This window comes from Notechis scutatus, chromosome 2 (genome assembly GCF_049901735.1).
Source record: "Notechis scutatus isolate UNSWTSFEM ecotype Mainland chromosome 2, rNotScu1.2, whole genome shotgun sequence".
In the NCBI taxonomy this organism is placed as follows: Eukaryota; Metazoa; Chordata; class Lepidosauria; order Squamata; family Elapidae; genus Notechis; species Notechis scutatus.
In genome coordinates this window covers 7799707-7823369 of record NC_142010.1, presented here as the reverse complement: position 1 = coordinate 7823369, position 23663 = coordinate 7799707, and the positions used below count along the sequence as shown (strand labels likewise).

Genomic DNA, 23663 nt, shown 5'->3' with positions numbered 1-23663 from the left:
CTTATGTGGCTGTCGAAGTGACCTTTTCCTTCCCACTGGCTTCCAGATATTTCCCTCTTTCTGAACTAGATTACCCCCCCCCCCCTTGATATTTTGATATGTTTTTTCCACAAACTGTATTTTCTCCAGTTCAAAACTCTTTTCCTGGTTTTCTCTTCCTTGTCTCTAAGCTGCTAGGGAAGAAGAGTTTTGGGGTTTTCTGGAGGAACTAATAAGATTTTGATTGCTGCCTTGGTTTCCTCTGCATTTTAATGCTGCTTGTGATTCAGTTCTCCACGGCGCTCTCTTTGGCATTCTTTTGCCTGTTAAGATTCACATAAAATGGTAACTTGACCACTCACATTAATTAAGATTCATTATCAATCTACATGTCTAGTGAGATCCAAGCTCAAATACCCATTCAGTTATGAAATGTATTTGTTGACTTGGGTCAATCAAGTTAATAGAATGGCAAAGAGTTATCATCAAATATATCTGGAAATGCTGGGGACAAATTATGCATATACATAAACTGTGTTTCCCCAAAAATAAGACCTGGTCTTTTGAGCCCTAAAAAAAAAAAGCATCAGGCCTTAAATTCCGGGGATGTCTTACACACTTAAATTAGTACCACTGTAGCTAGGCCACCCACACCCTGACACCTGTTGCATTGCCGCCTGACTTCTGTGCCTGCTCGTAGCCAGACACCGTGTAGCTTTCACGCAGCCCATGCAAGCTGTAGCCAAGCTGTTTCTCAGCTGATTAAAACACTTTTAACTTCTGGAGGATTTTTTTTTTTTTTTTTGAGAAAATCATGTTTAAAAACGTTTCATCCTTTTCCTTTTGGCTAAACTCCTCCAACCACTTCCACCTGACTGCATTTTCTTTAACTCTTGCATCCATTCTGAGAAGGCAGAGAGAAATGTAAGCCAAGTATGCATATGGTATGCTGCTGCTTGCGGCAGGACGCCATTGGGCGCGTCACGCCAGTGCTGCCGTTCACAGCAGGGACGAATCCAGGGCCCACTGATAATGGTGGCTGCTTCCAAGACACAGTCATGAGGCCCAAGGATGTGTGTCCTTCCCTCCCTCCCCAACATGAGGATCAGAGATCTTCCAAAGGTGAAGAGGAGGAGGAAGAGGAGGGTATGAGGCCTGGTGGGGTAGCAATCAGACCTGAGGACTGCAGGGACGCAGCGGGAATGGGGAAAATCCTGTGGGGACCCTGGGGAGCTCAGGGAAGCAGCAGAGATGGGAAACAGAACATAGGGTTTCTTGGAGGGTGGGGGAGCCCCAGGGGTGCCTGTGACAGGCAAGCCTGGACCTGCTCTGGGCCCTCAAGAGTTTTCCCCAGCCCTGAGGAAGCCAGTACTCTGCTTAGCAACTTGCATATTTGATTAATGGCTGCCTCAGGGAGGGCAGAGGGATTCGGATACTTAAGGAAAGCAGTTTCACTCAACAGTCATTGCAACATGCAACCGTAATTCAAGGCCCATAATAGTTGTATCTTGAAGACTACTTTTATGCTGGCTGGGGAATTCGGGGGCTCAAAATCTGGGCGAAACCAAGGTAGAAGACTGAAACTCCACATGTGGGAATTACATAATCAACATACAAAAAAGCTCCACCCAAAATTCCTTTTCGAGGAATACCACTACTTCTGGAAAAGGAAATATCCAGAAGCTTCTGCTGATAACCAGAAACTAGTAGTTAGCCATTTTCCATTTTCCTTTTCTCTCCACCTACAAGTTTAATCCTGAGAAATGTTTGAGTAAAATGAATCAGGCCATAATCCAAACAATCAATTTCTTACCTACACTTTCAATGAGATATTATAAATGAAATTCAACACTTCTCTAAACCCATAAACTTTTCATCATATGGATTACCTTGTGTGCAATAAGGGGTAATTTATATTTGAAGTAACATCTGCAGACTGGAATTTCAAAGATTTCTCCACAGTGTGAATCCTCTGGTGTATCACTAGGTGAGAATTCTGACTGAAACTTTCCCCACAGTCAGGACATTCAAAAGGTTTGACTCCTGAGTGAGTCCTCTGATGTAGCACCAGCGTGTAATTGCGACTAAAACCTTTCCCACAGATACGACATTCAAAGGGTTTCTCTCCTGTGTGAGTCCTCTGGTGTCTCATCAGACTGAAATTAACACTAAAACTTTTCCCACAGATAGGACATTCAAAGGGTTTCTCTCCTGTGTGAGTCCTTTGGTGTTTCACAAGGTGGGAATTATCACTAAAATGTTTCCCACAGATAAGACATTCAAAGGGTTTCTCTCCTGTGTGAGTCCTCTGGTGTATCACCAGGTGGGAATTCTGTTTGTAACATTTCCCACAATCAGGACATTCAAAGGGTTTCTCTCCTGTGTGAGTCCTCTGGTGTGTCACCAGGCTGGAATTATCACTAAAACTTTTCCCACAGATAGGACATTCAAAGGGTTTCTCTCCTGTGTGAGTCCTCTGGTGTATCACCAGGTGGGAATTCTGATTGTAACATTTCCCACAATCAGGACATTCAAAGGGTTTCTCTCCTGTGTGAGTCCTCTGGTGTGTCACCCAGTTGGAATTACCACTAAAACTTTTCCCACAGATAGGACATTCAAAGGGTTTCTCTCCTGAGTGAGTCCTCTGGTGTGCCACCAGGTTGGAATTATCACTAAAACTTTTCCCACAGATAGGACATTCAAAGGGTTTCTCTCCTGTGTGAGTCCTTTGGTGTTTCACCAGGCTGGAATTCTGACTGAAACTTTTCCCACAGATAGGACATTCAAAGGGTTTCTCTCCTGTGTGAGTCCTCTGGTGTATCACCAGGTGGGAATTCTGTTTGTAACATTTCCCACAATCAGGACATTCAAAGGGTTTCTCTCCTGTGTGAGTCCTCTGGTGTGTCACCAGGCTGGAATTCTGACTGAAACTTTTCCCACAGATAGGACATTCAAAGGGTTTCTCTCCTGTGTGAGTCCTCTGGTGTATCACCAGGTGGACATTCTGATTGTAACATTTCCCACAATCAGGACATTCAAAGGGTTTGTCTCCTGTGTGAGTCCTCTGGTGTATCACCAGGTGGGAATTCTGATTGTAACGTTTCCCACAATCAGTACATTCAAAGGGTTTCTCTCTTGTGTGAATCCTCTGGTGTCTAACCAGGCTGGAATTATCACCGAAACATTTCCCACAGTCAGGACATTTAAAGGGTTTCTCTCCTGTATGAGTCCTTTGGTGTATCACCAGACTGGAATTATCACTAAAATGTTTCCCACAATCAGGACATTCAAAGGGTTTCTCTCCTGTATGAGTCCTTTGGTGTATCACCAGATGGGAATTCCAACTGTAACATTTCCCACAATAGGGACATTCAAAGGGTTTGTCTCCTGTGTGAGTCCTCTGGTGTTTCACCAAGTTGGAATTATCACGAAAACCTTTCCTACATATAGGACATTCAAAGGGTTTCTCTCCTATATGAGTCCTCCGGTGTGTCATCAGGCTGGAACTCTGAAAGTTTTCCCACAATCAGGACATTCAAAGAGTTTCTCACCTCTGTGCATGATCTTGTGTCTCAAAAGGTGAGTATTTCTAATGAAAACTTTCCCACAATCTCAACACTCATATGGTTTCTCCATGGAGTTTAATGCTCTCATGTATTATCAAATGGAAATTACGACTGGAACTTCTGCCATAGGACATTGAAATGAGTTTTCTCCTTTGTGATTACTCTGATTTATCACAAAGTTGGAATTATAACTAAAAGTTTTCCAACAATCAGGACATTCAAAGCATTTATCTCCTATGTGAGTCTTCTAGTGTATCACCAAGTTGGAATTGTGACTTTACCATAATCAGGACATTCAAAGGGTTTCTCCTCTGTGTGTTATCTCATGTTTCATGAAATGGAAATTTCTAATGAAACTTTGCCCACAATTTAGACACGTACAGTTTCCCCACTGAAGTCAATCCACTGATGGATCACCAGAATGGAATTGTGATTGAAATTTTTTCCACAATCAGGACATTCAAGAGGTTTTACTTCTGTGCGAGTCCTCGGGTGCTTCACCAGAATGAACTTCTCATTGAAACTTTTCCCACAGAAAGGACATTCGAATGTGTTTTTTTTCCCTGTGTGTGAGGCCTTCAGGGTCTCATCACCTAGAAATTTCTAATGAAACTTTCATACAATCGTATGTTTTCTCCCTCCTGCGAGTTCTCCGATGAATAACCACATTGCCATGCTCACTGAAGCATTTACCGCATTGGGAGCACTTTTGTGGCTTCCTTCTTGTGCGTGGGTGCTTCTATAAACCACAAGGGAGCTGTTCTGACTGAAGCTTTTGCCACATTCAGGTAATTTTCATGGCTTTTCTCCTTTCTGGCTCTGCCAGTACATGATCAGCTGTGATTTGCAAAATGTTATTTTCCCACAGTAGGCAAATCTATGGAGCTTTTCCACAGCTGATATTCTTGAGGAGGTCAAAAATATAGACGATGCCTTGTTTAGTGGTGCTTTCATTCAAGCAGTTTTTTTCCTCACAGGGAGAGCCCCGCATTCCTGTGTGTTCTACGTGACTTTTGTTATTGACCTTGTCCTCCCCACTGACTTCCAGATATTTATCTCTTTTGCTGAATGAAAAATAACCTCCCTTGACTTTTCATGTAATTTATCCTTGAGTTCTGCATCATCTTCTTATTCTTTCTTGATTTTCTCTCGTTTGTCCAAGAGCTGCAGGAGGAGGAGCAAAATTGTATGGTTTTCTGAAGGAAATGGAAAATATTTTGATTTCTGGCTTGATTTACTTCTCTTTTCAACATTGCTTGTTATTTACGGTTGTCCTGAGTGCTCTTATTTGCCATCCTCTTTGTCTGTAAGATTCAAAGAAAAGTATAACATTGTTTATAAAATAGTTAGAGATGATGTGAAAAAAGAAAAGAAGTATATATTACAATGAAAAAGCAAACATGCCCCAATAGTAGAATAGCCACTTGCATTATTTATGATTCATTCGACACATGGAGGACTACTGAGATCCAGGTTCAAATATCCATTCAATCAAATTCAATTGTTCAGTTGGGTTAATCACAAATTCTTAGCAATACAAAGGATTATCATCAATTATATATTGAAGTGCTGTGGATAGATTATATAATTGCAGACATATCCTTACAGAGAAATACAGATACATACACCTACACATATATACATGGATAAAATCTATGTCTTTCAAGCCTGACAAAATGTCCCAAAATGGCTACAGTCAAACCTTCTGAGCTAAATTTAGAGATGTGGGGTCTTTAACTGATGAAATGATGCCTAAAGTCTCTACAGGATTTGAATGACCACTTTTGCGCATGGAAGTAAGTACTTGCAAGTAAAAGGAGAAAACATTTCCAAAGTGTTTTGGACTGTGGTGACATCCCCATGCCATAGTAACTTTGGAAGCTCAAGGAATAAGTGAAAAGTGCAACCAAAGATGGCAAATGGTCCTCAATAGCTATTTTTTTTTTTAGAAAGTGCTGGATTAAGCACAATTGAACCTGTGCTGACCAATTGGCCCCCATCTTCACCCGAATCTTCAATAGATCACTAGAGATGTGCTATGTTCCTTCTTGCTTCAAACGTTCTACCATCATCCCAGTGCCAAAGAAGCTCTCCATCAAGGAACTGAATGACTACAGATCAGTTGTTCTAACATCTGTAGTTATGAAAACCTTTGAAAGGCTAGAGCTGTCCCACCTGAAAACCATCACGGATCCGCTGTTAGATCCCATGCAGTTTGCATACTGAGCAAATAGATCAACAGATGATGCTGTTAATATGGCTCTGCACTACATCCTACAACACCTTGAACACCTTCGCAAGGGTCCTCTGTAGACTTCAGTTCAGCACTAAACTAACCTAGCTAGCAGTACCTGAACACACTTGTAGGTAGATCATAAGCTTCCTAACAGAGAGGAAGCAGCAGGTGAAGCTAGGCAGAATCACATCCGATACCTGTACAATCAGCACAGCTGCCCCCCCCCCCAAGGCTGTGTGCTTTCTCCACTTTTTTCCCTATATACCAATGACTGCATCTCAAACAATCCATCTGTTAAAATACTGAAGTTTGCAGGTGATACAACAGTTTCATTTGAGATGACGACGAATCCGCATACAGACAGGAGGTTGTACAACTTGCCTTGTGGTATAACCGGAACAATCTGGAACTGAACACACTCAAAACCATAGAAATGGTGGTAGACTTTAGAAGAAACCCTCCCATACTACCACCTCTTACAATACTAGACAACACAGTATCAACAGTAGAGACCTTCAAATTTCTAGGTTCTGCTATATCACATGACCTAAAATGGACACCTAACATCAAAAACATCATCAAAAAAGCACAACAAAGAATGTTCTTTCTGTGCCAACTCAGAAAGCTCAAACTGCCCAAGGAGCTGCTGATACAATTCTACAGAGGAATTATTGAGTCTGTCATCTGCACCTCTATAACTGTCTGGTTTGGTTCTGCAACCCAGCAAGACAGACACAGAGAGTAATTGGGACTGCACAAAAAACAATTACTACCAACCTGCCTTCAGTCGAGGACCTGTATACTGCACAAGTCAAAAAGAGGGCTGTGAAAATATTTACAGACCCCTCACATCCCGGACTAAACAATCAACTCCTTCCCTCAAAACGATGCTATAGAGCAGGGGTGTCCAACCTTGGCAACTTTAAGCCTGGAGGACTTCAACTCCCAGAATTCCCCAGCCAGCTTTGTTGAAGTCCTCCAGGCTTAAAGTTGCCAAGGTTGGACACCCCTGCTATATAGAGCATTGCACACCAGAACAATTAGACACAAGAACAGTTTTCCCCCGAACACCATCACTCTGCTTAACAAATAATCCCCTCAACATTGTCCAACTATTTACAAAGTCTGCACTATTACTATTAATCTTCTCATCACTCCTTATCACCCATCCCCTCCCACTTGTGACTGTATGACTGTAACTTTGTCACTTGTATCCTTACGATCTATATTGACTGTTTCCTAGTATGACTTGATTGCTTATTGTACCCTATGACTATTATTAAGTGTTGTACCTTATGATTCTTGACTCTTGATGAATGTATCTTTTCTTTTATGTACACTGAGAGCATTTGCACCAAGACAAATTCCTTGTGTGTCCAATCACACTTGGCCAATAAAGAATTCTATTCTATGGTTAATACATGGATGATAGGAGGAAATACCATACTTATTGGCAAGACATGGAAATAAAACTACAAACATTGTATGGATGAACAGTGTTCCAGTACTTGAGGAGTTCATAAAGAAGAGGGTTTTAACCTTAGTTTCTAAAGCACTAGAAGACAAGACAAAAAGCCATGGATGGAACTAATCAAGGAGAGAAGCATTGTAGAACTTCCTGTTAAGAGAAACTTTCTAAGAGTGAGAACAATTAACGAGTGGAACAGCTTGCCTTCAGGAGTTGTAGGGGCTCTTCCACTGGTGGCTTTTAGAAAGAGACTGTCTGAAATGAGCAGGGCATTGGGACAGAACTTTCAGCTCATTCCAGTGATGGAGCCCCCACAACCTCTGGAGAGAAGCCATTCCCAAAGAATCAACCTTAAGCAATAGCAATAGCATTTAGACTTATATATCGCTTTACAGCCCTCTCTAAGCGGTTTACAGAGTCAGCATATTGTCCCTAACAATTTGGGTCCACTGTTTAAATCTTCCCCCCAGCAGAAATCAGCAGCCACCAGTTTCACAGCGTGCAGCCCAAGCGGACTTCGATCTGGGGAGGGAAGGAACCTGCAGCAGCAGCAGCTGACACGCTTCAGCCCAGTTGCTTCTCTGCTTCCAGGCCGTGGAGGGAACCGAACAGCCCGACTTGCTTCCCGACTTTCCTCCCATCTGCTGCCCACAACTCACCTGCCAGCTGCTGCTTCCATCCTGGGAAGAGCACAGAAGCCGCTCTGCACACCACCTTCCTCCCATGAGTCATCCGGAAGAGGAAGTTCGGCTATCCAAAGATGCTTTTTCAAAAGGCAACTGGACTTTCTTTCTTCTACTCTTCCCGTCGCCTTCTAAACCTTTCTAGCAGTACAGTACTCGATGGTTTTAACTCCTTTAAACTCAACCAAAGAAACCGCCTGCTGTATTGTCGGCTTTGCCTGTTTGACTACTGTCTCCAGATAGGCAGAAAAACACGCGTGTCCCGTCTCCACCTAAGGCGTTTGCAATTTATTTCCACTGATTAAAAGCTATTAAGTCGTTTATGACTTCAACCAACCGACCTTTGCAACTTAGCCTAGTGAAATGTGATGGTGCTTAGCTTAACGAAGATTAGCTACATGCTGAGCCCTAAAAGTTCATGAAGGTTTTATAAAATTAGGGGTGACTCTCAGTGGAGATCAAAGCCTCTCTACACCCCAAAGCTTTATGCCTGATTTCCTGTGGCTCCCAAGATTTTAGGACATGGCAGCACCATCAGGCCAGGACTCTCCAAGGGAGCCAGCTTCACTCCTGCTGGCAAGAGTTGCATCCAAGAGCATCGACCATGAAGTTCTTGAAGGAGGAAATTTTATATATGCTAAATGCCATGTGTAAATTCTGTAAATTCGCTTGTATTGAAGTGTCCCTTAGGTCACAGAGAGAAACATGTATTGAAAATGGAGCCTAAGAAAGAGGACCTGATTGCCTATATATGAGAGAAGAAATGTCCCCCCCCCAAAAAAAAAAAAAAATTGTAAAAAAAAAGAAAAGCCAAAACAGAATAGCCCAGCAAACCACATGCAAACCACCCTGCAATGCCATTTTTAATGCAGATTTAATAAGGTATGGATGTTGAGGATAGTGGCTATTGGTTCTGGGTTCTGTTGTGTGGAGAAATTTGGAATCAAATAACCTCAAACTTATTGATTTCCTTTTCATTCAGGTATTCAAGATGGCATGGTTATGGCTTTCCTTTTTCAGAGAGATCATATGCAATGTGATCCACTAGAAATATATATATATATATATAAAACCAGTCCTCTGAATTGTGTTATTGAAATGAACAAACCTGCAATTCCTTGGTGTCTTCTAAACTCAGCAAAATCAGGATGATTCATTTGCATAGCTAAAATTCCAGTTCTCTGCTCCAATTATTGTTCTTCTCTTTGTAGGGATTATTTGGAAGATTTTAAAAAGAAACCCTGAGAGAAGAACGAAAGAAATGGAAACATCTCCTGTGTGTTGGGAAGACAGCTTTACATTATCTTACTCTCACATTCAGGGCAATGCTGACAATTTTTTTCATTCTCAAAAGCTATTTAAAGTGGAACACAATGCTTTTTTTTTTTAAAGAAATGAAACATTTCCTAACATATAATTTCTTTCTCACAGCTCTACCACCAAGCCAGTTACAACAAATATGACAGGATCTTGGCACTGCTACCCGGGGATAGGCTGCTATCGGTTTGCACCAGTGTGGGAAAACCGGATGCTAATTTTACATGTAGTTTGCTGAACCAGCAACGACTGGCTGGCCCCGCCCACCCCTCCCGAGTCTCCATGTGGCCCGTTTTGGATCCCAGGTAATTGCAGGGCCTGTGCCCAGGCTTGGGAAGGTTGAAAAACAGGCCTCCCTGAGGCTCCGGAGCCTGGGGAGGGGGGAAAAGGGCCTCCGGAAGTTCCTGGCCTCCAGAGCCTGAGACCATTTTTGCCCTCCTGGAGGCTCGATGAAAACCTCCAGAACCCAGGGAGGGTGAAAATGCTCCCCCCCCCATAGTGCTTGAGGCCAACTAGGCCACAACCACCATGGCTACGACCAGCCAGCAACCGGGCAGAGAACCAGTTGCTAATTTTTTTGAAGCCCACCCCAGTGATTATCCAGACAGACCACTGAGTTTACATCTTGGTTTCTCTACACACCAATCCTGATCTGCTCCTGGTCACCATGTACCCTTCAAAGGGATCAGATGCAATGTGACCTAAAAAATTGTAACTTGTCTGTTTGAATTGTGTTGGTGAAATGAACAATCTTGGAATTCTTTGCTGTCTTCCAATCCCAGCAAAATCAGGAAAATCTTATCTGCATAGCTAAAATATTACTTTTGGTGCTACAAATAATGTTCCTCTCTATATTTGAAGGATAAATATTTGAAAATAATTAAGGAGCTCTAGGAAAGAAATGAAAAACAGGAAACGTCTCCCATGTGTTGGGAACAGAGTGTTGGATTACCCTGTCTCGATCTTTATATAAATGCTGGCACTTTCCTTTTTCCCCCTCAAAATCTATTCATGATTCTTATGCAATGCTGTTTTAGAAATGAAACATAATCTACTGTACACTTTTTTTAAAAAGTATCAGCCCCTTGGTGCTGCTCTCACATCCCTGCCATCAAAGACTAACAAGGAGGCAGGCACCTCCAAACGAAGGAGATCACAACAGGAGTTGCGAAAAAACCTGGAGACTCTGTGGTCAAACTTGCCTCTCCTCTCTCTTCAAGAAAGCAGAACTCTTGAAACAGGAGGGATTTCAAAAGGAAACTTTCATTGAGAGACAGTAATAGTAGAGCAAGGCAGGATCTGAAGTTCCTGCTCAGAACCGTTAGGTTAAAATTTGTAGAAACCCATCCCCTCTGTCCAGTCTAAGGCGAGCCAGTCCACAGGTGCGAAGTTGTTGTGAGAACTCAGAGTTGAGAAGGTAGTAAGAAGTTATTCTCAGGCACTGCTTGCTCGTTCTCTTGGAGCTGAGACAAAACAGATGGCCACAGGCAATTCCTTCCCTCTCCCATTCCCAGGAAAGTACATCAAAGTTGAGAAAAGAACAGAAATGGGAAAGGTCATAAAATGGCATTCAGAATGGCGGTGTCCCAACAGGGATCTGTGGGGACCTGACACACAATCTCTTTTCCCAACTCAATATTCCTACAGCTCTTCTCCATGAAGGTCACCTGAAGGACAAGGCTGATAAGCCTTTACATCTGAAATTTTACACTGCTTTTGTCACTGCCCCAAACTCCTCCAATATATTTGCTATTCCACGTTCATTCCTCATTCTTGACACAATCTGAGCAGACATGCTTGGTGCAATGAATTTCTGGAATTGTTAGGAAAAGATGAACAATTTCTCTTCTCCTCGTTTTCTTCTTGTATGAGGAGCCACAATCTCTAACTATAGCCTGAGTGCTCTTATCCTGAAGAGATGCTAGCTAGGAAATTCTAGGGATGAAAATATCGAGGATACCCAGGGAGAAAGTGAGGACCCTGCATGTGGCATTTATATCATTTATTATGATAAAAATTGAAAGAACTGTTCTGACCAAGGCTAATTGAGATACTAACAACACACATTAGTCCCAAAACCCTTTTTTTTTATTTCAACGGCTGTGAATTTTAGTCATTCACAGCCTGTAATAAGTTTGTAAATAGTCCCATGGAAGTCTTCCAAAGTCCTTCAGGAAAAGTCTGATAAGCACGCACCTTTATCTTCCTTGTGAATGCTGCCAACAACTAAATTTCCAATTAGTTATACAAGGCCAAACGGAACACAAATTCAACACAGAGTTTCAGGTTTCAAACCGACCAGTACGAACAAAGTTGCTTCTTGCAAAGGTTCCTGTCCCTTTGCTCCTCCTATATGTCTTATGGGAGGGCCAATCACCTCCACACCTTAATCCTGAGTCACCCCTTTTGTCTTAACTGTTCTTGCCTTCTGGCAGCTTTGTGCACGTGCGCACTGGGAAGAGGCTCCCCTTGTTCCTCTGTCTCACTGCTGTCAGATTCTGGAGGCTCTGGAATCAGCACATCACTCCTATATGGCCCTGGCCCCATCTCTGTATCGGATGCAGGACCTTCGTCTGAGTCCTCCCCAGATTCCCAGTCTGGCCTATGTTCCTCCCCACTGCCTGACTCTGCTGCCATCTCCGCAAGCTGCCGGCAGACCACAACAAGAACACTCCTAAAAAGATTTTTGCAGAGTTGTCCAATTTCTGTAAAAATCAACATCTAGCAACTTCTGCTGCTGATGGCCAAATAGTCCTTATCAAATTAACATGTTCCAATTTTTTTCTTTCCTCCTTCCCATCTAATACTATGACATATTTAATGACAAAAAATCAGGCAAATTCTATGTTGTCAAATTAAGGGGTCGATTTATCAGCTGAAATCATGATAGGACATTTCAAATGAAATTCAAGCCTTCTCTACACTCATCACTTTGGGCCTCATGTGGATTTTCTTGTGTGCAATAAGGTTGGAAGGTTTCCTGAAGGACCGTTCACACTCAGGGCACTTAAATGGTTTCTCCCCCGTGTGTATAAGCATATGATTTAGAAGGATATCCTTAGTACTGAAATCTTTCCCACAGTCTGGACACTCATACGGTTTGTCTCCTGTGTGAGTCCTGTGGTGTCTCACAAGGTAGGAACTCTGACTGAAACTTTTCCCACAATAGGGACATTCAAAGGGTTTCTCTCCTGTGTGAGTTCTCTGGTGTCTAACCAGGCTGGAAATCTGACTGAAAGTTTTCCCACAGTCAGGACACTGAAAGGGTTTCTCTCCTGTGTGAATCCTCTGGTGTGTCACCAGGCTGGAATTCTGACTGAAACATTTCCCACAATCGGGACATTTAAAGGGTTTCTCTCCTGTGTGAATCCTCTGGTGACTAATAAGGTTGGAATTGCTATTGAAACTGTTTCCACAATCAGAACATTCAAAGGGTTTCTCTCCTGTGTGAGTTCTCTGGTGTTCCACCATTTTGGCATTCCTATCGAAACTTTTACCACAAATTGGACATTCAAAGGGTTTCTCTCCTGTGTGAGTCCTCTGGTGTCTAACTAGGCTAGAATTATCACGGAAACATTTTGCACAGTCAGGACATTCAAAGGGTTTCTCTCCTGTGTGAGTTCTCTGGTGTGTCACGAGGCTGGAATTCCTACTGAAATTTTTACCACAAACTGGACATTCAAAGGGTTTCTCTCCTGTGTGAATCCTCTGGTGGCTTATAAGGTTGGAATTGTTACTGAAACTGTTTCCACAATCAGAACATTCAAAGGGTTTCTCTCCTGTGTGAGTCCTCTGGTGTCTAACCAGGCTGGAATTATCACCGCAACATTTCCCACAGTCAGGACATTCAAAGGGTTTCTCTCCTGTGTGAATCCTCTGGTGTGTCACCAGGCTGGAATTCTGACTGAAACTCTTCCCACAGTCTGGACATTTGTACGGTTTCTCTCCTGTGTGAGTCCTCTGGTATATTATCAACTTGACCTGCTTGCCACACTGAGACAACTGGTAGGGCTTTTCTCTGGTGTGAGTCTTTCCATGAACAACCAGAATGCTGTTCTGACTAAAGCTTTTGCTGCATTGGGAACACTGATATGGCTTTTCTCCAGTATGGATCCTCTCTGGCATAATTCTACAATCCTTGCTTTTCCCACAATAGGCAGATCTGTGAATCTTTTCTACCACTGACATTCCTGGATTCTCAAGGATGTCAAAAATACCCTGAATCCCTTCTTGGATGGAGCGTTGATTCAAGCTACTATTTCCTTCCTCACAGGGCAAGGCCTGCATTATGGTTTACTGTCCAAGTGACCTTTTCCTTCCCACTGACTTCCAGATAATTCCCTCTTTTTCTGAACTAGGAGATTATCCACCTTGATATTTTGATATGTTTTTTCCACAAACTCTATTTTCTCCAGCTCAAAACTCTTTTCCTGGTTTTCTCTTCCTTGTCTCTCAGCTGCTGGGGAAGAAGAGTTTTGGGGTTTTCCAGAGGAACTAGTAAGATTTTTATTGCTGCTTTGGTTTCCTTTGCATTTTAATGCTGCTGTGATTCATTTCTCCACGGTGCCTGTTAGATTCACATAAAAGGGTTGGTTTAATTATGGTTCATAAAATGGCTACATGATATTTTTTTAAACACAGATCGAAAGGCATACATTCCAATAAAAATCATAGATGGCAAAATGGTAACTTAACCTCTTACATTTATTAAGATTCATTATCAATCTACGTGTCTAGTGAGATCCAAGCTCAGATACCCATTCAGTTATGAAATGTGTTTGTTGACTTGGATCAATCAGGAGTTCATAGAATTCCAAAGAGTTATCATCAAATATATCAGGAAGTGCTGGGGACAAATTATGCATAGATACATATGTGAGTACACTCATATTTTTTGGCCTAATTTTCAGAGTGATGGGGGGGGGGGGTTTAATTGATGAAATGATCCCAAGATCTGCAGCAAGATTTAAAGGATCATTTTTGCCCATGGAAGTTCACCACTCCAAATAAGAAAAAGGCAGGAAATATTGTCTACAATCATGCTGATGACATCCCAATTCAGCTAGTCCTCACTAACCAAAAGCCATTGGGACTGGCAAGTCCATTTCTAAATGGCGAGGTCGTTAAGTTTGATATCACTTAACTATGCCCACTTACAAAATCCTGGCTGGGGTCATTAAGTGAAACAATGTGCAATGTAACGCGACTGACTTGACAATTTCCAATTGATTTTGTTTGTTAGGAGTCAGTTGTGTATGTTCTAAATGGAAAGTCTGTGGGACACCACTACCATCTTTTTTAAAATATTATCATTTTTTTATTATGTAATTCTCTTTGTTACATATAACATTTCTGTATCAACAATGGCAGTGTGCTGTTTGGGTACAATCTCTTTTAAACACAAGTAATAAATCTTATACATACAATAATTATAACTATTATTCTCAAAATCTATTCACCATCTTCACTTATCCTTATTAAACATTTCCCATTATTCCCCCTCTATTCAGCTTTATCTATAATCGGTTAATATCAAACATTATGAACATCATATGAATATCACATTTATAATGATTATCCTCTAATTCTGTTAATCATGTTTATTTAGCCTAGTTATTCGATATTGCTTTATTTAATTACACATTTATTTTATCTTTGTTTACATATCTACCTTTATTCTAAGTTTCTAACTTCTGCTTCTATTTTCTAACCATTGATAAAATAGTTCCCAAGTTAAAAAGTATTCTGTTTCTTCCTTATCCTTAATTTTCAATGTCAATCTATCCATTTCAGCACATTCCAATATTTTCTTTATTAGATTTTCCTCTATAGGCATATTTTCATTTTTCCAATTTTATGCATATACAATTCTTGCTGCTGTGGCCACATGTAAGATTAAATATGTATTTATTTTATTATATTTCTCCAGTAAAATACCCAACAAGAACGTCTAGTTTTAAGTCTATTTGTTGTTTTATCATTTCTTCTAACCACCTTTTTATTGTCAACCACACTTTTTTTACCATAGGACAAGTCCACCACATATGATAAGAACCTGGTATCTGTTTGCATTTCCAACATCTGGGAGATACGTTTTGAAACATCTTTGCCATTCTTGCTGGTGGTAAATGCCACCTATAAAACATTTTATAAAGATTTTCTTTATAGGCTGTTGACATTGTCAATTTATAATTTCCTTCCCAGAGTTTTTGCCATTTGTCTAGTTCTATAGCATATCCAAAAATTTTGGACCATACTATCATAGTTTTCTTTTACTTGTCTCTTCCATTTTAAAATTCAATAAATAGCTGTATATTTTTTTTACTAATTTATCATCCATCCCTAACAATATCTGGTCCAATTCTACCGGCTCTTTGTAAAATCTGTACATTTCTGCATCTTTCTTATATTGTGATTGCATTTGTATAAATGGCCACCAAACCAAATCAATTCCTTGAATTTTTTAGTTGTTTCGATTTTAATTCCCCTTGTTCATTTAGGATATCTTTATATCTTGTAATTTTTTCCAAATCAAGAATATTTGGATGTATTAGTACTTCCATTGTGGATAGCCAGACCGGTATTTTCATGTAGTTTCTCTTTAATTCTTTCCCATACTAAAAGCGGAGCATTTCTAATATAATGTCTTTGAAAGTATCTGTGTATTTTATTTTTCCCATACTACATAAAAATTATTTTCTTGATGCTTTCAAATCCAACAGCAATCAAAAGGTACTAAAAAGTTTTTTTTTAAAAAGTGTGTGTGGGGGGGAAATGGATTCAAAAAACTACAGGCCAATTAGCCTGATATTAGTACCTGGGAAGATCCTGCAAAAAGATAATGAAGCAAGAGTTCTGCAAACACTTAGAAGCAAAGTTATAAACAGAAATCAACATGGGTTTGTCAAAAACAGATCATTCCAAACAAATGTTATTTCATTCTTACACAAAGTAACTAAATTAGTGGACCAGTCAAATACATAGTATAATTGGATTTCAGTAAGGCAATTGACAAAGTAGACCATAACCTACTGGTACTTGTTGATAAATTAGAAAAATGTGGGATAGGTACATCCGTCCACACAGATGGATTCACAACTGGCTGATAAACCACACTCAAAGTTTATTCCTTAATGGGACTATATATATATGTAGAGAAGTAAGCAGTGGGTTCCCCAGGGTTCTGTTTTAGTGCTCTTTAATATCTTCATAAATGCCTTAGATCAGTGATCTCCAACCTTTTTGACGCTGCAGCCCGGTACCGGCATCAGCTGGGCGCCGCCATCTTTTTTTGATGAAAACGTGCTTCCGGTGAGCTTTCTACCCGGAAAAGCTCACCGGAAGCACTTTTTCATGAAAAAAAGATGGCGGCGCCCAGCAAGCCGCGGCCCGGTAGGAGTTGTTCCGCGGACCGGTGGTTGGGGACCCCTGCCTTAGATTAGATTAACAGAGTTGGAAGGGACCTTGTAAGTCATCTAGTCCAACCCCCCACCAAAGCAGGAGACCCTGCCTATACCATTTGACAAATGGCAGTCCAATCTCTTCTTGAAAGTCTCAAGTGATGACGCTCCCAAAACTTCTGAAGGCAAGCTGTTCCATTGGTAGATTGCTCTCACTGTCAGAAAATTTTCTCCTTATTTCCAGGTTAAATCTCTCCTTGTTCAGCTTCCATCCATTATTCTTTGTCTGGCCTACAGGTGCTTTAGAAAATAGCCCCTTCCTCTCTGTTGTAGCCCCTCAAATATTGGAACACTGCTATCATGTCTCCCCTGATCCATCTCTTCACTAGACTATCCATGCCCAGTTCCTGCAACCGTTCATCGTATGTTTTAGTTTCCAATACTCTAAACATCCTGCTTGCTCTTCTCTGCACACTTTCTAGAGTCCCAGCATCTTTTTTATAGTGTGGTGACCAAAACTGGATGCAGTACTCTAGGTGTGGTCTTAGTAAGGCTTTATAGAGTGGTATTAGTACCTCACTTGATTTTGATTGTATCCCTCTGTTAATGCAACTTAAGATTGCATTGGCTCTTTTGGCTGCTGCTGCACACTGCTAGCTCATATTTAGCTGGTTGTCCACTAAGACTCCAAGATCCCTTACCCAGTCTATATGTGTACTTTTGGTTTTTCTTGCCTAAGTGTAGGACTTTACTTTTCTCTACATTGAATTTCATTTTGTTAGATAGGCCCAATGTTCAAGTCTGTCAAGATCCATCTGAATCTTGAGCCTATCTTCTTGGGTGTTAGCTATTCCTGCCAGTTTAGTATCATCTGCACATTTGGTAAGTTCCACTTCTATTCCCTCATCTAAGTCGTTTATGAAGATATTGAAGAGTACTGGGCCTAAGACGGAACTTTGTGGCACCCCACTGCTTCCTTCTTTCCATGTAGATGTAGATTCATTAAGGACTACTTGTTGAGTACAGTTTTTCAGTCAGTTGCGAATCCATTTGGTGATGGTGCTATCTATCCCACTTTTTTCTAGCTTACCAAGAAGTAGGTTGTGGTCTACTTTGTGAAATGCCTTGCTGAAATCTAAATATGTCCACAGTATTTTGCTGGTCTACTAATTTAGGCACTATGTTGAAGAATGAAATAAGATTGGTTTGGCATGATCTATTTTTAACAAACCCGTGCTGACTGCTAGTTATTACTTTACTTGTTTCTAGATATAGGCAGATCTGGTTTTTTATTATCTTTTCCAGTATCTTCCTGGGTATTGATGTTAGGCTAATTAGTCTGTAGTTTCCTGGCTCTGTCTTTTTTTCCCTTTTTTGAAGATGGGAACCACATCAGCTCTTTTCCAGTCCACTGGTAAGGGGTCGCCAACCTTTTGGACCTCAGGGACTACCAAACTCATAATTTTAAATCCCACGGACCAGAGATCCTGGGAAAATCCCCCCAAAAGTCTGCAGAAGTAGCGTCTTTGCTGGCGCAGCCTCTTGGAGCAGGATGCCTTGCAGAGTCCCAAAGACTCATTTCTGGTGGAGTTTGGGGGAGAGAAAGAAAGACTTTTGCTGCTTTCCTTGCATGCAGCCAAAAGCAGAAGAAGTAAGAAGAGGAAAGAAGCAGCCTGGCGGCCAGGCCAGGCACATGGGGCGAGTGGTCAAGTTCCCCCCCTTTCCCCTCACCACCTCGTGTTGTTCGCAATGCAAGTGACGCAAGCCTTGTGTTCCATGGGCCATGTGGGTGGTACAGCCTTTCAGCCTGGATTAATTGCTTTGGGGGGTGTTTTGGGGATGACATTTCTCTGCAGACCACCAACATTTTCTTGCGGACCACCAGTGGTCCCCAGCCCACTGATTGGCAACCACTGCTCTGGTAGTTCCCCAGTGCTCCAGAATTTTTAAAATATGTGGTGTAGTAGTTCTGAGATGACCTCTGCCAGCTTTTTTTAAAAAGTTTTTATTTTTTTAGACGAACATACACAAACAATACATAAAAACATAAAACCATCTTCCATTTTATATACATACAGTGTGTCAGTTGGTTTCGAACCTTTTGTGCAATCCTTTCATAGTCGTTGCTAACAGTTTGTATCAATCTCACATTGTCAAACTAACGTATGCTTATATATTTATCAATTGTTAATCATCCATGACTAAACTATTTATTCCATCATTTTATACGAGATAACCTAAAATTTTATTTTAAAATTTGTATTATGCTTTCATACAATGGTTATATGTCTACATTATGTTTTATATCAATCTATTAAGCTTCTATAACAAAATTATCTATTCTATTACCTTACCATGTCTTTTTATCCAACCATTGATAAAACAAATCCCATATCATATAAAATTGTTTATCTTCTTGTTCTTTGATTTCAAATGTCAATTTACTCATTTCAGCACAGTCCAGCTTCTTTAATACTCTGGGATGTAATCTGTCAAGTCCCGGTGATTAGTGTTCATCAAGATCAGACAGGTGTTCTTTTACTATTTTTTTTTACTTATTTTAATTTTTATTTATAGCCTGTCTTTTACAGTTATGTTTTTTGGTAGGTTGGGCTATAATTTCTTTTTGCGTCATGAGGGAATCGAATGGGAACTCATTAAATTTGAAATGACACGAAGTTGGCAGGAATAGCCAACACCTCACAAGATAGGGTCAAGATAGAGAATCTCGATAGATTTGAACACTGGGCCCTACCTAACAAAATGAAATTTGATGGACGTAAAAAATAAGGTTTGACACTTATGCAAGAAAAACCAAATGTACTAGTACAGAATAGGTAGAACCTGGCTCAAGCAGTAACTATGAGAGGGACCTCGAAGTCCTAGTGGACACTCATTTAGATATGAGCCAGCAGTGTATTACAGTGACAAAATATCCAATACAATACTAGGCTGCATTTAGAGAGTGATAGAATCAAGATCACGTGAAGTACTAGTACCACTTTATAAAGAGTAAGACCACACTTAGAAAATTGCATACAAGGTTTTCACCATATCATTAAAAAGAACATGTTGAGACTCTGGAATGAATGCAGACCAATAAAGATGATTAGGGGGCTAGAGGCGCAAGCTTCAACCATAACAACACAAGAGCACACAATAGATACAAACTCAAAGTTAACCGCACCAAACTTGATTGCATGAAATACGACTTCAGCAATAGAGTGGTCAATGTCTGGAATACTCTACCCGACTCTGTAGTTTCTTCCCCAAACCCCAAAAGCTTTAACCTTAGACTGTCTACTATTGACCTCACCCCTTTCCTAAGAGGTCTGTAGGGGGCGTGCATAAGCGCACCAATGTGCCTACCGTCCCTGTCCTATTGTTTCTCTTATTCTTCTTTTATTTTTCTTATATGTACCCATTTCATGTATTCACAACTATGTATACACTTATACTTATTATCTTGTAAACAATTGGCAAATCAAATAAATAAATAAATAAAATAAATAAATATGAAGAATAGTTGCAGGAATTGGGTATGTCTAGTCTGGTGAAAAGAAGAACTAGGGTGACATGATAGCAGTCTTCCAATACTTGAGGAGTTGCCACATAGAAGAGGGAGTCAACCTATTCTCCAAAGCACCTGAAGGCAGGACTACAAACTGGATGGAAACTAATGAAGGACAGAAGCAGCCTAGAACTAGGGAAAAATTTCCTGACACTGAGAACAATTAACCAGTGGGAGGGTCTGCCTTCAGAGGTTCCCATGGGGGCTCCATCACTGATGGCTTTTAAACACACAGGACAAACATTTGTCTGAACTAGTACTGGGTCTCCTGCTTGAGCAGGACGGAGGAACAGAAGACCTGCCAGGTTCCTTCCAACCCTGTCGCAATCCTCCAGTGACGGAGCCCCCACAACCTCTGGAGGGGAGCCATTCCCAAAGGATCCACCTTCGCTGGAAAGAGGTTGTTTAAATCTTCCCACCAGCAGAAAATTGCAGCCACCAGTTTCACAGCGTGCAGCCCCAGCGGGCTCCGATCTGGGGAGGGAAGGAACCTGCAGCTGACACGCTTCAGCCCAGTTGCTTCTCTGCTTCCAGGCCGTGGAGGGAACTGAACAGCCCGACTTGCTCCCGGACTTTCCTTCCACCTGCTGCCCCCAACTCACCTGCCAGCTGCTGCGTCCATCCTGGGAAGGGCACCACCTTCCTCCCATGAGTCATCCAGAAGAGGAAGTTCGGCTATCCCAAAGATGCTTTTTCAAAAGGCAACTGGACTTTCTTCTACTCTTCCCGTCGCCTTCCGACCTTTCTAGCAGTACAGTACTCGATGGTTTTAACTCCTTTAAGGTCAACCACAGAAACCGCCCGCTGCGCTGTCGGCTTTCTAGGCACAGGTGTTCCCTATTTGACCCCTATCTCCAGATAAGGCGTTTGCAACATATTTCCACTGATTAAAAGGTATTAAGTCGTTTATGACTTCAACCAACCGACCTTTGCAATTTAGCCTAGTGAAATGTGATGCTGCTTAGCTTAACGAAGATTAGCTACATGCTGAGCCCTAAAAGTTCGTGAAGGTTTTATAAAATTAGGGGTCACTCTCAGTGGAGATCAAAGCCTCTCTACACCCCAAACCTTTATGACTGATTTCCTGTGGCAACCAAGGTTTTAGGGCATGGCAGCACCATCAGGCCAGGCTCTCCAAGGGAGCCAGCTTCACTCCTGCTGGCGAGGGCTGCATCCAAGAGTATCAACCACTTGGAGGAGATTTTATATCTGCCAAATGCCATGTGTAAATTCTATAAATTCGCTTGCACTGAAGTCTCCCTTAGGTCACAGAGAGAAACATGTAGCAGGGCCTTGAAAATGGAGCCTAAGAAAGAGGGCCTGATTGCCTATATATGGTAGAAGAAATATCCCCCCCCCCAAAAAAAAAAATTGTAAAAAGAAAAGCCAAAATAGAATAGCCCAGCAAACCACATGCAAACCACCCTGCAATGCCATTTTTAATGCAAATTTAATAAGGTATGGATGGTGAGAATAGGGGCTATTGGTTCTGGGCTCTGTTGTATGGAGAAATCTGCAATCAAATAATCTCAAACTTTTATTGATTTCCTTTTCATTCAGGTACTCAAGATGGCATACAAAGCACTTCCTGGGTAGCATGCTGTAATTTACAGTAGGGGTCGCCAACCTTTTGAACCTCAGGGACCACCAAACTCATAATTTTAAATTCCAGGGACCGCTAACCAGTTCTGTGGGTGTGGCCTAATTTATGGGTGTGGCTTGGTGGTCATTTGACTGGCTGAGCATGGCTTGTATGTAAATATTATATTTATATAAATATTGGTTTTTTTTTTATAAAAAAGAGCAACTTTTACCCAAAAGCCGACAAAGCAGGCAGGCAGATTGAGTTGCTCACAGAATCATAGATTCATTCAGAGATCAATCTCCCATTGGCTAGCTCAGTCTGTCACATAAAATTTGCTAGCAAGCAAACTCATAAAAATTGCTAGCAAGCAAACTCATAAAATTTGCTAGCAAGCAAACTCACAAAATTAACTCACAACACACTATGTATGTAAATATTGAATTTTTTTTTATTAAAAAAAGAACAACTTTGATGGTCGGAAAAAAAGGAAGGAAAAATAGCAATTTAGCGGGCAAGTTTGCCGGGTAAGGAGTGAGTGGGCGGGGAGGGTTCCCAGGGCCATATGGGCGGCACAGCCTTGTGTTTCTACACAGCCTGGATTAATTGCTTTGGGGGTTGCTCTGGAGGTAACATTTCTCTGTGGACCACCAAAATTTTCTCGCAGCCCACTGGTTGGTGACAGCTGATTTACAGGGTAAATGTACACCCAGACAGCCTCCCTACCTATCATGACATACCTTTTCCCTCTCGATATTCCATAGCTCATGGAAAGTGTCTTTATGCTTAAGCTAACACTGTATTACAATTCATAGCTTTCCATCCAGCATCCTTGAGTCTTACACTAGATGTTTGAGTTTGGTGCCTTCAGGTCAGTCAAGTCAAATGGTTTCCGTCCTTTCTTGCTTAGGTCTAGGCCTGATAGGATTGTCCAAAATTGCAGATGGCTTCACCCTTTAGGCAGACTGCAACTGATTCATGTGTTGAAAGGCTGACAAAATGCCTTTCTTCTGAGGATTCGATTTTCCCACTGGGAGAGCTCCGGTGCAAGGATACAGACAACTGCTTGAAAGCTGGATCTTTTTATTTTTCAGGAAGGCGAGAGATAGCAAGAAGTCTGCGTTCCTGGGCTAGCTCCCTTTGTATGGTAAGTCCCTGATTTTTATACCTTTTCCTCATTTTGTGTGTGTGTGCTCGTGTTTGTATTTCTTAATGTTTTAAATCCTGTCAGGGGTTGTCTTCATTTCCGCCGGAGGGTAAACTCTGCGGGGTGCAGAAGGCAAACTTTGCGGGGTGGTTTGATTGGATTATCGGTTTCGTCCTAATCTTTTTTTTGCTTAATGGTTTCTTATATTTGTTTTGTAGCAATCTCCTGTCTGTCTCCTTTGCAATATATTTTGTGTCTTTTGTCTGTTTGTTTTGCTGATTTGGCATGTTTTGTGTTTGTAAAGGTTTTCTTGTTTCCTTAGTTTTCTTAATTATTTGGGCTTTTGTCTAAGGGGCTTCTTTAATACCTTTTATTTGATTTCTTTTCCTATGCAAGTTTGTTTTATGGCTGGCTTGATGTTCCCTTTGGGCTTTTCCTGCTTGGGTGACACCACTGTCCTCGTGAAGTTTTCTTTCCACACATGATTGTGCCTTAGTAGATAATCAAAGGCTGCCCATTTCCAAGGATTGCTTCCTGAACCTGCCTTATTTTATTGCATCCAGGATTTGTGAGGCCAAATTAAGATTAGCCAGTGTGCAAGCCAGACTATGAATATTTCTGAAGTTGCATACAATGAGCCCTGGGACTCCTACTAATTAGAGCACCAGTTCAACATATTCTGCCTTACTGGGCAGCTGGGCAGTATCATTTGTG

The 23663-nt window shown here is 41.3% G+C and overlaps 3 protein-coding genes across 3 annotated transcripts in view; 1 reads left to right on the top strand and 2 right to left on the bottom strand.

The window, feature by feature from the left end:
• Window positions 1–8057, bottom strand: part of LOC113428503 (uncharacterized) — a 31064-nt gene extending 23007 nt beyond the window's left edge. Inside the window, exon 1 of the mRNA XM_087953218.1 lies at window positions 7902–8057. The gene's annotated coding sequence lies outside the window, so the exon portion shown is untranslated. The remainder of the gene's footprint in view (window positions 1–7901) is intronic.
• Window positions 1–23663, top strand: part of LOC113426492 (uncharacterized) — an 807865-nt gene that overhangs the window by 405378 nt on the left and 378824 nt on the right. The gene's annotated exons all lie outside the window — the stretch shown is intronic.
• Window positions 325–14109, bottom strand: LOC113432123 (uncharacterized). The gene is made up of 3 exons (XM_087953378.1): window positions 12405–14109; window positions 1869–3414; window positions 325–883 (listed from the first exon to the last, which is right to left on the bottom strand). Exons 1-3 carry the CDS (start codon window positions 13534–13536, stop codon window positions 742–744), a joined length of 2820 nt encoding a protein of 939 aa, XP_087809504.1. The 5' UTR covers window positions 13537–14109; the 3' UTR covers window positions 325–741.